Source organism: Ptychodera flava (genome assembly GCF_041260155.1).
Source record: "Ptychodera flava strain L36383 chromosome 3 unlocalized genomic scaffold, AS_Pfla_20210202 Scaffold_26__1_contigs__length_13983176_pilon, whole genome shotgun sequence".
NCBI lineage: Eukaryota > Metazoa > Hemichordata > Enteropneusta > Ptychoderidae > Ptychodera > Ptychodera flava.
The window spans coordinates 3,029,886-3,044,729 of record NW_027248280.1 but is presented as its reverse complement, the minus strand read 5'-3'; the positions used below and the strand labels follow the sequence as shown (position 1 = coordinate 3,044,729).

Below are 14,844 nucleotides of genomic sequence, written 5' to 3'. Positions count from 1 at the left end.
ATATATTTTAAGCGATAGAACAATGCTACCATTTTGACATTTTTAACATTAGCGACACCGGCTGTTGTACGAACTGCTTTGGCTTTTGGTGGAGAGATATTCTGTTCACAGACGCACTTTCAGATGTCTGTGCTAAAGTTACACTCTCACAGCATTTTGTTCTAAATGTGTATGTTTTACAATGAAGTGTTCGCAGCATATTCGCTTCCTTGCTTCGTCGTACATACGATTGCCAATGAAATAGTTACTATTTTTCCCATAGTTATTGCTTGTGCTTCGGCATTTTCAATGCGTTTTATCACTGAAGCAAACCAAACGACAATTTTATGTATCTTTAAATGCTTTGAAAAATAAAGGAATATGCGATTGACTAATGACAGTCGTGACGATTCAAGCTTGATGTTGTCTTCATCATTTTGTCTTCGTAATATTAAAATTATTATATTTCGTTATCAAAGTATAATACGTCACATGTCACAGCAAGAAGACAAGTAATAAATAATTAAGGGAAAAAAGCTTAATGGAAGATTCGGGAAATAGCTGACCGTTAGTCAAGCTCAACAAAACCATGAAAAGTTGTGGGAAAATCAATGTACGCAAAGAGGATCACCTTAGAACATACACAGGTGAGTTGTAAACAAAAACAATGGATAATAATTAAATCAAAGAAAATCAGAAAGCTACACACGTAGATGATTAAACAGATATTAAAATAAATGTCTCGTTACTAATGGCCAGACGATGCTGAGGGTGTGTCTAAAATATTGAAGACAATTTATGGACATGAATGGAAACATTATGACACCAAAAACGGAAAGGCAATATGGGCCCACAATGCTCATACCATTGCATGGATGTGACTTTTGATATTTGCCATTTTTGTGTAATAGTCCTGGCTCCTGGCACCGATGTACTCTTTCTCTCTCTCTGATATTAATGTTGTAAATACTGGTGAATCAAGCCGTAGATTAAATTACAGAGCTGCAATTTATGAAGTTTAAAAACATCAAGAATATTGAACTGGGTATAATAAGGAGCTGTGCGGTATAAGGATAACTTCAACATCATCGTATGGACGATTAGTTTTGCTAGCTGGGATCAGATCATTTTAAATGTAAGTATCGAATATTTCTGTCAAATTGGAACCAACGTAACACTACTCCTAAATATCTTTCATGGGGCTTTAAATGCTATGAAATCAATCTCCGAGTCATGGTCAACATCAAAGTAGAAAATTAAAATTAAATTATTTTTACAAAATGTAAAAAGGAAACACTGTACTGTTCGAATCACGGTCGTCATTAATATTATGATCTCGGCCATTAAATATGAATTTACGTTACGTTCCGTGACGATGGACTTCAAATTCCGCTTAATAGTTATCTTGTGAAAAAGCGTGTCGCTGGATCAAGTATAATCAGCAAATTGTCTGAAAACAGACTTTTTACTACCAGAAAGGAAATCGTAAGGTTTATAAATTTACACTCCATATTGGATACATACTGCGCAATATGGCCTTGATAAGGTTTGAGCATTGTCAGAGGTAAATCGTATTGCTCACAGCATATGGAATCATCATGTTTTGTCATAATCACAGGCGAAACAGTGTGTTTTTCAAAAAAAAGGAAACCATTGCGATATTTGGATATAAATCAACTCGCCTTTGCTTATTCTTCTGCTGAACATTTCATTTCCCGTCCTGCGTCATTATTATCCCCCACTTACCTGTTTCGTTACACAAAATATTCTTGAAAATGATACCAACACACAACAACCTGAACAGAGCCATCCTAAAGCCGTGTTGTCTTGTTCGTGCCATTGCTTGCTTTGACTGATTAACTCAGCCTCTATAAAATTTCACTTTGTATTGCTACCGGGGACAAAAAGAAACACCAGCTTATTATTTACCTGCAGATGTCACTTTCGTCTCACAAGTTATTCCATTGGTCCTTTGCTTCTTTGTAAATATTGATGCTTGAGTAATCGTGTATGATCAGAAGTCACTAGAAATTACAATTTTCGACTATTAATCAACATGATTGGAAATAAATTGATATAATTGAATTACCACAATTTTCAAGCCTTTAAGAAATTTGATTAATAATTCTACCATCTATAAAGTTGTATTCAACCTTTGCGATGATGCGAAAATGTTACGAGTAATAATCGTCGCATGACAGCAACTAATGCAGTATTGCTCAAAACATGGCAACAATTAATATTTATACTTGAATAAAAATTAGTAAACTTGCCTGTAGTTTATTTATGACTGAAATAATAGTACTAATCTCACTTTGTTACTTTCCATCGACCAAATGAAGTTTGTCGATGGTTTATAGTCAAGTCATTGAGGGTTATGTCAAATCTGCCCTGGCTTCATACATCGTTTAAAAAGCCCCAAATCCACGACAAAGTAAGGGACATTTCAAAAATGGCCTGACTCAATAGTCGTCGATTAGAGAAATTCTCTGCACTTTTCTTGTTATTTATAACATTTCCACAACATTTTTTTCATGAAATTCAATCCAATTTAAGGGAACGTTGCACCAAACACAGCGTATTTTGCTCAAAAATCTTTTTTTTTCAAATACTCGATCTTAATGAATTTGTTAACCCAGATTAAACTATTGGATCGATAGTAGTAAGGGATACAGTATAGACCACTTTGGAAGTTAGGGGGTCTTTTTTTCCATCACCTAGGAGACGTACTTTATTTCACATGCTAGGGGGCCTCATTTGTATACTACATATAAACATGGAGTATCTTCAGGGCCATGGCATTCGGCTGTGTTCAAGTGCGTCAGATGGTTTCAGTGCAGCAGTGCCGACCACGATAACAATGGATGACGCGTTGGATAATCTGACAAATTCTCAGTTGGCTGCCGCGTAATTTGCCCGGGCATACCAACACTGTCACTGTAAGTATTATTATGGATTTATTACGAGTGCTAGTGTGACGGTAGATCAGTCTGAGCATGCGTGAGGCTTACAACATTACGTCATTGCCTTAGCCTCTAGTCCTACGCGCGCGCGGCCAGATTTGACAGATTTTATCGTTCACTGGCAGAGTTCCAAAATCTAGATACTTTGTATCAAAGAGTGTTTCCTTTTAGGGTTGACTTTGACAATGAGTGTTTCCGTTTAGGGTTTAATCTTGGCAAACATATGGACATGATCCGCCCAAAGTTTATAAACAGAGGTCAAATTATGAACTCTAGGTGCAGTCCAAGACCTTTGACACGGAGGTTAACCCAGCCCCTTTTTAAGGTAAATTGTAGCTTGTGCCTTTGTTGTTAGCTAAGCTTCATTAGTAATACTAGAATAAGTCAAAATGTTCATCGAAAAGACGTGCTTCGTGTACATATTAATTTGCTTGTCGCTTCCTCGCAGTATTAATCATTACGTTTTCCAGCGCAGACAGCGAACACAAGGAGTGACCGGTGCACTGTAGTATATTCGCTAGCCTTGTAGTTGATTTTCTGTGTGTTGATTTTTGTGGGTTTTTTTTGTGTGTACGTGTGTGTGTCGCGCGGGGGTTGTCTGATGCATTGAAGTGACATTGTTTTATGCTCATGATGCTGCCTGCATGTGATAAAGTTGACGTAGACTCCTTTCTTTGGAGGAATGTCTGTCTTATGTGTATTTTTTATTCAATTTTATTTGCACAGAATCTAACCATGGACGCCGAGTGGGATGACCTGTCGCTGACAGATTCCCAGTTGGATACCGTGTTTGCCGCCGTCGACGCTGCTGCAGAACAACACTATAATGTGAGTATGTGTTTATTTATCTAATGACGTATTCCCTTGTGCGTTGTGATTGATTTTGTGCATGTGTTTGTCGGGCAGGGTTGCCCGATGTGTCGAAGTGACATTGTTATGCTCACAGTGCTGTTTACAGGTGATAAAATTGTTTCGAATTTCTGATTAATGTTTGTTCAGTGTGCGTACGTTCATGGACACTGTCACTGAGTTGTGCAGCGTGACCTAGATCAAGTGTTTGATCTCAGAATGCTGCCTGCATGTGATAAAATTGACGTAAACTCCTTTCTTTCGAGGAACGTCTGTCTGATGTGTAATTTTATTTGTACAGAATCAAACCATGGACGTCGAGTGGGATGACCTGTCGCTGACAGATTCCCAGTTGGATACCGTGTTTGCCGCCGCCGACGCCACTGAAGACCAACACTATGAAAATAATGTGAGTATGTGTTTATTTATCTACTGACGTATTCCCTTGTGCGTTATGATTGATTTTGTGCATGTGTTTGTCGGGCAGGGTTGCCCGATGTGTCGAAGTGACATTGTTATGCTCACAGTGCTGTTTACAGGTGATAAAATTGTTTCGAATTTCTGATTAACGTTTGTTCAGTGTGCGTACGGTCATGGACACACTGAGTAGTGCAGTGTGACCTAGATCAAGTGTTTGTAAACACTACATAGACGTGTCGACATATCAATTGAAGACATAACATCGCTCAGTTATGAAATGTTCTCTGGCATGTTTGATGTTGCCCCTCGCCCTCCAAGCTGTCTCTGATTTCCAATATAAATATAAAACAATTATTTCTTTAAACAAATGTAGAAATTTGTAATTTTGTATTCTCCCTCTGGTGGTGTGAGATTAACACAGTTATTCCCCCCCCTGAAATCTTTGCATATAACAATGCACAGAACATTAACAGGAGTCTTGCCTGTATAGAGCTAGAGATAGATACCGTATGTACACTGAGGTACTAAACTGTTGAATGTATGTCTATCTATGGATTCAGCAATTATGTGGTGACCTGCTGATATTTAAGATAAACCGGTGTTCAGTCCAACCGTTCAGAGTAAACACAATATTGTTTGTTCTATTTATTCTTTATCAGTATTTTGTGTGAGTGTCTCTATTTTCATAAGAGTGGTCGCAGTATACAATTTTTTTTTTTATTTTTTATTTACTCATTCATATTGTACTGATTGTAATTACCTTTATCCCCTCTTTAGGACCTCAATGACTCTGTATGTGTTGATGATGATGATGATGATGATGATGATGAAAATAAAGTGGCCAATCTAGATCAATTGCGGTAAGTTATAATTTTCTACTTGCTCATTTCAAGTGATAGAAAAAGAGTAAACTGTATTTCTTGACTAATGTATGTCCTGTATGTTGTGAACAATATAGTAATGTTTAAAAAAAAAGTTTTCAATCATGGTGCACCATTTCTGTAAAATTATTATTTTTCTTATTTTTATTTTATTTTTATTTTATAGACAAAGAACAGCTAAGCCAAAGAAGCAATACATCAGGCTGAGGAAAAATCTTGTTCTGGTGAAGACAGCGTGGGATTTTCCTTGGGAAGAAGAAACCAACAGCAGTGAAGAAAACGGTACTGTGGGGTCAACATCAACATTAACTGGTAGTAGTAGTAGTGTGTAATAGCAGCAGTGTTATATTCTCATAGCAGTTGTAATAGTAGCAATAGTTATAATTCTCATAGCAGTGATAGTCATAGTTCCCATGATAGTGATAGTGATAGTACTGATAGTCATTATAGTGATAGCTCTAGTTCTCAAAGCGAAGATATTTATAGTTGTAATAGTGATCATAGCCACATCACAGAAAGCGGGGATAATATTGCCACACAGGATTTCAATGTAAAATTAAAAGACCTCCTACACTCCTACATTCCTCATTCCCCCTCAAATATTCAAGATACTCAGCGTTCATCCAATTCTTCTGTCCCCATGAATACCCAAGAATTTAATACTAAATGGCAGGCCCTCCTCTCAAATAATCATCCGCCTTCCACACAAAGTTCTTGCCCCTCATCACATCCAACATGTCAGATTGGCGGGGGGTCAACAGATGACCTGCCATCAGAAGATTCACCATCAGATGAAGACAGCGGCGCAAAATATTACAGCATCATACGTGTCCGTGAACGACAAGTGAAGAAATTCAATGCTACAGCTCATGACTACGAGATACAATTCAATGACATCCAGCCGGTGCGTGGTTTCGTGCAAGTGATGGTAGTACTACAAGATGTGTTGAGAGTATTATTAGCCGACTCACCCATACACGCATTACACTTGAAAGTCCGTCCCTTCCCTATCAAATCTGGTTACCTTTTTCCCCTGTTCAAGAACTGACTGTGGACAGAGTGTTGGGTGAAATTGAACGTGTCCTGCAGTCCTATGAAGAATTCACCCTAGATGAGAATGTTTACATCAACTTCATTCATGTGCACATGCCTGTTGGGACGGGAAAGAAGTGGGGATGGAGACCTGTCAACATAGCCCGTCGCCTCCGACTGATGAAAAGTATCATTCGCATCACTAACACCGATGAATTATGCTGTGCACGAGCAATAGTGACAGCAACAGCCCACATCAACCGTAACAGTGATCCAGGATGGAACTCTGTGCGACAGGGACGACAAGAGCAGACAATACGTGCATCTGAACTCATGGCCAAAGCAGGTATTTCATCAGGGCCATGTGGACATGAAGAACTCGACAAATTACAAGCTGTCCTTCCATCGTATCGAATCCATGTTATTTCAGATGAGACGTCGGGTTCACTTGCTTATCAGGGAAAGGACAGCGCTGAACACAATATTTACCTGTACCATCATAACAATCACTATGATGTCATCACATCAATGCCCGCATTTCTACAGAGAAACTACTACTGTCACCATTGTCACAAAGGGTACCAAAGAAAGCATGATCACATCTGTGAAGTTTTCTGCAAGTGTTGCTGTGTTCCATCTGTATGTCCATCAACAGATAATCAGGTCTACTGCAAAGATTGTCATCGCTACTTTCGAGGTCAACAATGCTTCAACAACCATAAAACACCTAGTCCCCTCGCTCAATATGCAACATGTCAGGTCATTCATCGCTGCAAGTTGTGTGGTGTAACCATCAATTGGGGAAAGAGAAAGAAAGATAATGACCACAACTGTGGCGAAAAATACTGCAGAGTATGTAAACAGTACGAAGACGGTGACCATTTATGCTACATCCAGCCCATCCGTGTTAAAAGAAAGAAGAAGTCCGCCAGAGATAGTATTCATGACGATGATGTTGACTTATTCGACTTTGAAGCTGAAGAAGGAGACGAAGAAGGCAGTGAAGAAGAGATGAAGTACTATTTCTTTGACTTTGAATGTACCCAAGATGGGGGCGTCCATGTACCCAACTTGTGCATTGTCCAGTCCGAGTCATGTTCAGAGCAGGTGTTCTATGGCCCTAACACCAAGCAAGAGTTTTGCGATTGGGCACTCACAGAAGAAAACGCCGTCAGTACTTTCATCGCACACAATCTGCAAGGTTATGACGGACAATTCATACTGCAATACTGCCATGAAAACAACGTTCAACCTGAGGTCATCATCAATGGAACCAAAATCATGCGCATCTTCATCCCCGACTTAAACATCAAGTTCATTGACTCTTATAATTTCCTACCTGTGGCTTTGGCTCAACTTCCTGACATGTTTGAGCTGAATGAACTGCACAAAGGCTACTTCCCCCATTTCTTCAATACAGCAGAGAATCAAGATTACATCGGTCCTCTCCCAGATTCCAGATACTACGGTCCTGATGGCATGAAACAGCATGCGAGAGAGAAATTCCTAAAGTGGTATGAAGACGAAAGATTGAAAAACCGCCCTTTCAACCTGAGACAAGAGCTCGAAGACTACTGCAGAAGTGATGTAGACATCCTGAGGAGAAGTTGTTTGAAATTTCAAGACATGTTCAAACAACAGAATGGTGTAGATCCGTTCAGAGACTGTGTGACCATCGCATCAGCCTGCAATGTCGTTTTACGCAAGAATTTTCTCAAGAAAGATACCATCGGGGTCATTCCAGACCATGGGTACATCCAACGAAGAAATCAATCTGTCATTGCATTGCAGTGGTTAGAATGGATTACATTCAAGAATGATGTCAACATCCAACACGTCCACAATGGAGGTGAGAAGAAAATTGACCGCTATTGGGTAGATGGGTATGACGAAGAAAGCAACACAGTATATGAGATGCATGGTTGCTACTACCATGGCTGTCCTCGATGCTATGAAGACCATGACATTGTCAACACTAAAGTCGAGAAGACGATGGCAGACCTTTACCAAAGTACCCAAGATAAGATGCGATTTCTACGTTGCCATGGCTTTAGAGTGATCGAAAAGTGGGAGTGTGACTTCAAGAAAGAAATTCATGAAAACCAAGAACTGCAAGAATTCGTCAAGTCACTTGACCTACAGGAGCCCCTTCATCCACGAGATGCATTCTTTGGCGGTAGAACCAATGCCACTACACTATACCACGAATGTGTTGATGATGAAGAAATTCACTACGTGGATTTCACAAGCCTCTACCCCTACGTCAACAAGTACTGTAAGTACCCTATCAAACATCCGAAAGTCCGCACCAAGAACATTGTACTCCCCGTTCAATCATACTTTGTCTGGCGAAATGTCGAGTTCTGCCTCCTCGAAAACTCTACTTTCCTGTTCTCCCCCTCCGAGTGGAAAAGAAGCTGATGTTTCCCCTTTGCAGAAGTTGTGCAGACACCAAACAACAGTCACCATGTGAGCATAATGACGAACAACGGTCCTTCGTGGGAACTTGGACAACACCTGAATTAGCCAAAGCTGTCGAGAAGGGGTACAAGATCATCAAAGTGTTTGAGGTATGGCACTACAGAGAAAGAGAAGTGTACAACACAGAATCGCACACAGGTGGGCTCTTTACCGATTACATCAACACTTTCTTAAAGTTGAAACAAGAGAGTAGTGGTTGGCCTTCATGGTGTCAGACAGAAGATGACCAAGATCGGTACATCCGTGAGTACTTTGACAGAGAGGGAATCCTTCTTGACAAGACGAAGATTCACCGAAATCCAGGCCAACGAGCATTGGCAAAACTAATGCTGAATTCTATGTGGGGCAAGTTTGCACAACGCAACAACTTTCCACAGCTGCAGTACATCAAAGAACCTGCAGAACTCTTCCGCCTGCTTACAAGTGAACAACACATTGTCAACAACTTGTCTTTCGTCAATGACGACATGGTTGCTGTTCAACATACGCTTCGGAATGAATTTGTCGAGGGGGCTGTCAACACCAATGTTGTCATCGCTGCATTCACCACTGCCTATGCTCGTCTGAAGTTGTACGATCTCCTTGAAGCCATTGGTGAACGGGTCTTGTACTTCGACACTGATTCAGTCATCTTTGTCAGCAAACCAGACCAGTACAAACCACCTCTTGGTGATTACTTGGGTGATCTCACCAACAAACTGGATCCTCCCAGCAATTTCATCACCAAGTTCGTGTCAGGGGGAGCTAAAAACTACGCCTTCTGTCTAGCACAGCCCGACAGGAAAGGTAACACCACTCTGTGTAAAGTCAGGGGAATCACCCTAAATTACCGCAACAGCTTAGACGTCAACTTTGATGCCATCACTCGTCTTGTCACCACCTGTCCAACATCAACCATCACCGTGCATGACCCCGTCAAAATCCGACGTGTTGGATGTAATGTAGTATCAAAAGCGAAAGTAAAAAGTAGTAGCCCTAGTTAATGATAAAAGAGCTCTGATTGGAAATTACAAACTCTTCCCTACGGTTATTAAACTGTACATTGTATTTGAACCCCCCCCCAAGAAATATCAATTAAAGAATGTCACTAAATATTTGGCAAATGTTTTCTAGTATTTCACAACATTGTGTTATCAAACTAGTTTTGAATGCTTTGTCAGATATTGTATTTTGCAATTCAAGAGGTTTTAAAGATCTCATTTAAAGAAAATTTTAAGAATTGTAAATGTTTATACTTAGGCATGAACTCATTGTATTTTGGTATTGCATTTCAAGTTGTTTTAGGAGGATAATGTAAAGAATTTTAGTGAAGCTGTTTTCACAATTCTCGTGTGTTTCAGCAATCAATGAATCTATTGTATAAATCCTATTCAAAACAAAAAAAAACCCACAAAAAATGTCAAACTTGCGATCTTCTATACAGGTAGTTTTGGCAATTTAAAGAAAAAAAGAAATCTGATCATTCTGTTTATTAGAGTTGTAAATTTCATTCATTTTTAAAGTCTGAAATGTATGTGTTTGAATTTTTGAGAAAGGAAAGTTTTGAAATGAAATTTTGCAAATGAAAGAGATAAGAATGTACATTTTACCCCATAAAACTTTAGATATTGACTTTGGATTTGTTTTCGGTTTTTTTGAGATAGAGAGAGTTCAAATAATCTGTAGATCGCAACTTTCATCTTTGAAAACTTTTTATATGTGAACCAAACAAAAGTTCCTGATTAATCTTTTTGTAAAGTAATAAACTGACATCAATTGAGTTTATTTTAAATGATTCAGAGGCTGGTTTGAATTTATTTGTGTGTTTATGTGTAAACATTTGTTGAGTGAGGAAGTATGTTTGTTTGTGTATGTGTGTGTGTGTGTGTGTGTGTGTGTGTGTGTGTGTGTGTGTGTGTGTGTCCCATTGCCCCGAAGGCCAAAAAGTGGGCCCCACTGCCCGAGGGCCACCTAGGAAGATTGGTCTTTGTCGATGAATGAGATCACACTTTCCCTGTTTATGGACTCCCTCCACCCCCTCTTGACCCTTTGAAGGCCCCTCAGCCCCTCGGGCCTTATTTTGCCCTCCCTCTGTCAAGAAATGAGAACATCCTTTCTAGTATAAGCTCGTACCATTTTAGAGTAAGGCTCATTTGACGTGATGGGTCTCATTCTGCAAACACTCTTGAAGCTGATCATCAATAATCGAGATTTCTCCAATCCTATGTTCTTCCTGTATTTGTGTGTGTTGCCATACATCATCTATGATAAATTTTTCAAAAGGAAGCCAGTCTCATGTTATGAAAACATTGATCTGAGTGGAGAGATTGACTGAAAGGAAATCAACCAAAAAAAAAGTCCCTCACGGTGAAGATCAAGTTGGTCAACTTGGTATACCATGCCACGAATGCGAAAGAACTGTCCTTACCCTGGTTGTCATGCAAAACATCTCGTAAGACTAGCAAATCATCTCACACAAGTGCATAATATTGAAGACAAAGTTGAAAGACAGAGATTTTGAAACTGGCCAGACAATCTGACACTCATCAATTGATGTGCCAGTTGATACGAATTGTTCGTCTACTGTCTGAACAACATCAATCAAGTCAATCATGGATGCAAGACTACAACATCCATTCACTGCTCTCATATGTGGACCCACACAGTCAGGCAAAACTGAATTCGTCAAACGACTGCTGAAGGAACGGGAAACTATGATTTTTCCATCTCCTGAGCGTATTGTCTGGTGCTATGGAGAATATCAACCTGCCTATACGGAACTGGCTGCCCTTATCGCTAGCATTCATTTTGTTGAAGGCATTCTGAAGAGTTGGACAGTATTTTTCCCCTCACCAATCCAACTTATTGATTATTGATGATCTGATGTCAGAAACTGGAAACGACAAGAGAATTACCAATCTGTTCACCAAACGTTCTCATCATCGTAATCTTTCTGTCATGTGTATCTTACAAAATCTATTTCATCAAGGCAGAGAGACTCGAAACCATGAGTCTGAATTCACATTATCTGGTCTTGTTTAAAATCCAAGAGATGGATCACAGATCACTCATTTAGCCAAACAAATGTACCCAGGACACACCCGTTTCATCCAAGAAGCTTTCACCGATGCCTCCCGTGAACCCTATGGTTATCTCCTCATTGACCTGAAACCCAACACACCGGAAGTCCTTCGCCTGCGCACGAACATCTTTCCAGGAGAGACTGCCTTTGTTTACGTCAGGAAAACATAAAATAGACATGATGACATGAAATGCCATCATTTCATCATGTCTCAGCAAATGAGAAAACATGCTCATTTCTCTCTGTGTTAGCAAGGGCAATCCAAAGCAACAGAGGGGGATCATCGAGGGAGCCAGTAACGATTTAATCCATTGTCTCTGTGAATGTTGTCTGAACATTCTTCGGGGAAGTGTTCTACTGTCATCTGCTCAAAAGAAGAAATTGAGCAAATACAAACATCATCTTCGCACACTGTCAAATAAAAAGGTTTCAACATCAAAGAAGAAGAAGATACTTGTGCAAAAGGGTGGATTTCTCTCGGCCGTCCTAGGGCCTGTGCTGTCTGTGTTGGGAAGTCTCCTCTTTAAGTGAATTGTCATCATGCCCATGGAACATGCCAAGAAGATGGCACTTGTGCCACAGGAATTACTAGATACCATACAACTACAGCAGAATCAAACAACAAACCCTGTGACGAAGATGCTGTCCTCTCTGGATAGGGAGATGCAACAAATCTTGGAAAGAACAGACATCACCGATGATGAAAAGGCAAAACTGTACCAACAGACTCTTCAGCAGTACAGGGCTTACATTGATAAAAGGAAGGAACCTGTTCAAATCAGCATCCTCCCCTCTGAAACTTCAACGGGTACCACTACCGCTGTGTCTTCTTCAGGGTCTCCATTAGCTAAGGGCACGGAAGAGGAAGGCATAGACAAGCCAAAGCCCTTGGGTAGTGTGGAGCAGGATGTGATGGAAAGTGTGCCAAAATCCCTCCGACGAAAAGCACACTTGCTCCTTCAGAAAGTGAAACAGCATGACTCTGTGGATTGGAATGAGAAAGGGGAATTAACGTACGACGGCAACCCCTTACCTGGAACTCATATGGTAGACCTCATCAACGACACCTTACGTCGGAGGAAAACCTTCACTCCTAGAGGGTGGCAACAATTTGCCCGAGTGCTGTCTGACATGAATGTACCACAAGATCTGATCGGCAACAAGGAAAGATGGAACTGGATTCAGTCTCAGCGAAAATCAAAAGGATTGTTTCAGCCAAGAGGTGACGATGATGAGAAGAAGGTGATCATGGAGTATTTGCTGGACAATCATCCGCCAAAAAGAAAAAGATAAGGAGGGAGATACGTCCTGTCATTTCAACTGCTGCAAGACCGCAACATCGACCATCCATGACAGGGAATTGGCTCAACTTTTAAACATCACTCGACAATTTGATGATACTCATTCCAAAGGAGACCTCTGTCATGGAGTGTTGTCCACCTTCTCTATCCCTTGGCGATGTCCTCAAACGGGTGAGGTGCCTCTGTGCTTGCTGCTCTGGATCCATAGTCATCAAACATGAAACCTGTGACCAAATTGACGGACTTGGATCAGCACCTCAGCCAGGTGTATTACGATCCAAGTCATTCCGCAAGTTTTGGAGAATCGATGCTGTTTACCGTGCTGCAAAAGAGGAGGGAATAAAGACCACCCGTCAGAAAGTGAGAGAATGGATGCAACATCAGGACACTTACACATTACACAAACCAGTGAGGTGGAAGTTTCCAAGGGCTAGAGTAATTGTCGGTGGAATGGATCACAGTGGCAAGCTGATCTTGCAGATGTCAGTTCACTAGCAAAATACAATTCAGGGTTCCGATACATCCTCACCTGCATTGACATTTTATCCAAGTATGCCTGGGCCATTCCCTTGAAAGACAAACGAGGGGCCACTTTGGTGGCAGCGTTTGAACAGATTTTGAAGACTGGACGAAAACCAGAAAAACTACAAACGGATCAAGGCAAAGAATTCGTGAACCACCTATTTCAGAAATTTCTGAAGAGTGAAGACATTCAATTTTTCACCACCGGAAACGAAACCAAAGCTTCTGTGGTTGAGCGTTTCAATCGTACCCTGAAAACTAAAATGTGGAAGTACTTTACCAGAAAACAACACCTAAGCTACCTATCGGTGCTTCCTCAGCTAATGCAATCTTACAACAACACTTGGCATCGCAGCATCAAGAGAAAACCAGCGTCTGTCAACAAGACCAATGAAAAAGAGGTGTGGGATACTCTGTACAGTGACTATGAACAGAGAACGGTGAAATTCAAATTCAGTGTGGGAGAACAAGTGAGAATCAGCAAAACTAAACGTATGTTCAAGAAAGGTTATCTGCCAAATTGGACAGAAGAAATCTTCACTGTGTCGAAAAGGCTCTCCAATTGACCACCCCTTTACAAGCTGAAAGATTTTGATGAGGAGGAATTAGAAGGTACTTTCTATGAACAAGAACTACAAAAAGTCGTCAAGAAAAGAGGACGACGTCTTCAGAGTGGAAAAAATACTCAAAACAAGAAAGAGAAAGGGCAAGACTGAATATCTGGTCAAGTGGTATGGTTGGCCATCCAAATTCAATAGTTGGGTCAGGGATCTGGCAAAACTATAAGAGGGATGACCCTGTTCGGACAGTCACAGTCTGACCCGCCACTTTCATCATGGCTGAACATCCGTTTTTCATGACGCTACCGAGCAATGCATCCATGGATGTTTTCCCAGACAATGCAGTGACAGGCTACACTGTGAAATTACCCAAACACATTTCTCTGCGGGGCAACTGGGAAGTGGCCTTGATGGACATACACTACCCTTTCTCTTGGTACAATGTGGTCGAGGGCAGAAACTTGCTGGCGTACAAAATTCAAGACCATAGAAAAACACTTGTCAAAATACCTGCAGGTTACTACGATGATTTTGGAAGTATACTGACCACTCTGAGAGAGCAAGGTTTACCCGACAACATCCAGTTGACTTTCGACCCGGTGTCAAGAAAAGTAACCGCTGATGTGAGTGAGGGTACCAGCCTCTACTTTCTACCAGGTCTGGCTGAAATCATGGATTTTATCCAATACCATCCTGAGGCAGAAGAACGATGCACCTTTCATGTTCAGTGTTCGAAACCTCTCTTCTCTGTATGTGTATTGCGACCTAGTGGACGACCAGTGGTGGGAGATACCT

General features: G+C 40.7%; 2 protein-coding genes across 2 annotated transcripts; both read left to right on the top strand.

Moving 5' to 3' along the window:
• Positions 1-3,014: 3,014 nt before the first annotated feature.
• LOC139126124 (uncharacterized) lies at positions 3,015-5,446 on the top strand. The gene is made up of 5 exons (XM_070692174.1): positions 3,015-3,267; positions 3,669-3,770; positions 4,093-4,200; positions 4,989-5,071; positions 5,259-5,446. The coding sequence occupies exons 1-5, from the start codon at positions 3,166-3,168 to the stop codon at positions 5,422-5,424; spliced, it is 561 nt and encodes a 186-aa protein (XP_070548275.1). The 5' UTR covers positions 3,015-3,165; the 3' UTR covers positions 5,425-5,446.
• A 286-nt stretch (positions 5,447-5,732) lies between these two features.
• Positions 5,733-11,836, top strand: LOC139125735 (uncharacterized). Its single transcript, XM_070691832.1, has 5 exons — positions 5,733-6,003; positions 6,135-8,399; positions 8,531-9,541; positions 11,251-11,254; positions 11,635-11,836. The coding sequence occupies exons 1-5, from the start codon at positions 5,733-5,735 to the stop codon at positions 11,834-11,836; spliced, it is 3,753 nt and encodes a 1,250-aa protein (XP_070547933.1).
• The last annotated feature ends 3,008 nt before the right edge of the window (positions 11,837-14,844 follow it).

Excerpts from the sequence above, each read along its gene's own strand:
- LOC139126124 (XM_070692174.1), top strand. The coding sequence starts at position 3,166 with ATGGACATGATCCGCCCAAAGTTTATAAACAGAGGTCAAATTATGAAC. Across the intron at positions 3,268-3,668 it reads TAACCCAGCCCCTTTTTAAG|AATCTAACCATGGACGCCGA; the intron begins GTAAATTGTAGC and ends TTATTTGCACAG. Across the intron at positions 5,072-5,258 it reads GCCAATCTAGATCAATTGCG|ACAAAGAACAGCTAAGCCAA; the intron begins GTAAGTTATAAT and ends TTTATTTTATAG.
- LOC139125735 (XM_070691832.1), top strand. The coding sequence starts at position 5,733 with ATGAATACCCAAGAATTTAATACTAAATGGCAGGCCCTCCTCTCAAAT. Across the intron at positions 6,004-6,134 it reads TGACATCCAGCCGGTGCGTG|AACTGACTGTGGACAGAGTG; the intron begins GTTTCGTGCAAG and ends CCCCTGTTCAAG. Across the intron at positions 8,400-8,530 it reads CCCCTACGTCAACAAGTACT|TGGAAAAGAAGCTGATGTTT; the intron begins GTAAGTACCCTA and ends TCCCCCTCCGAG.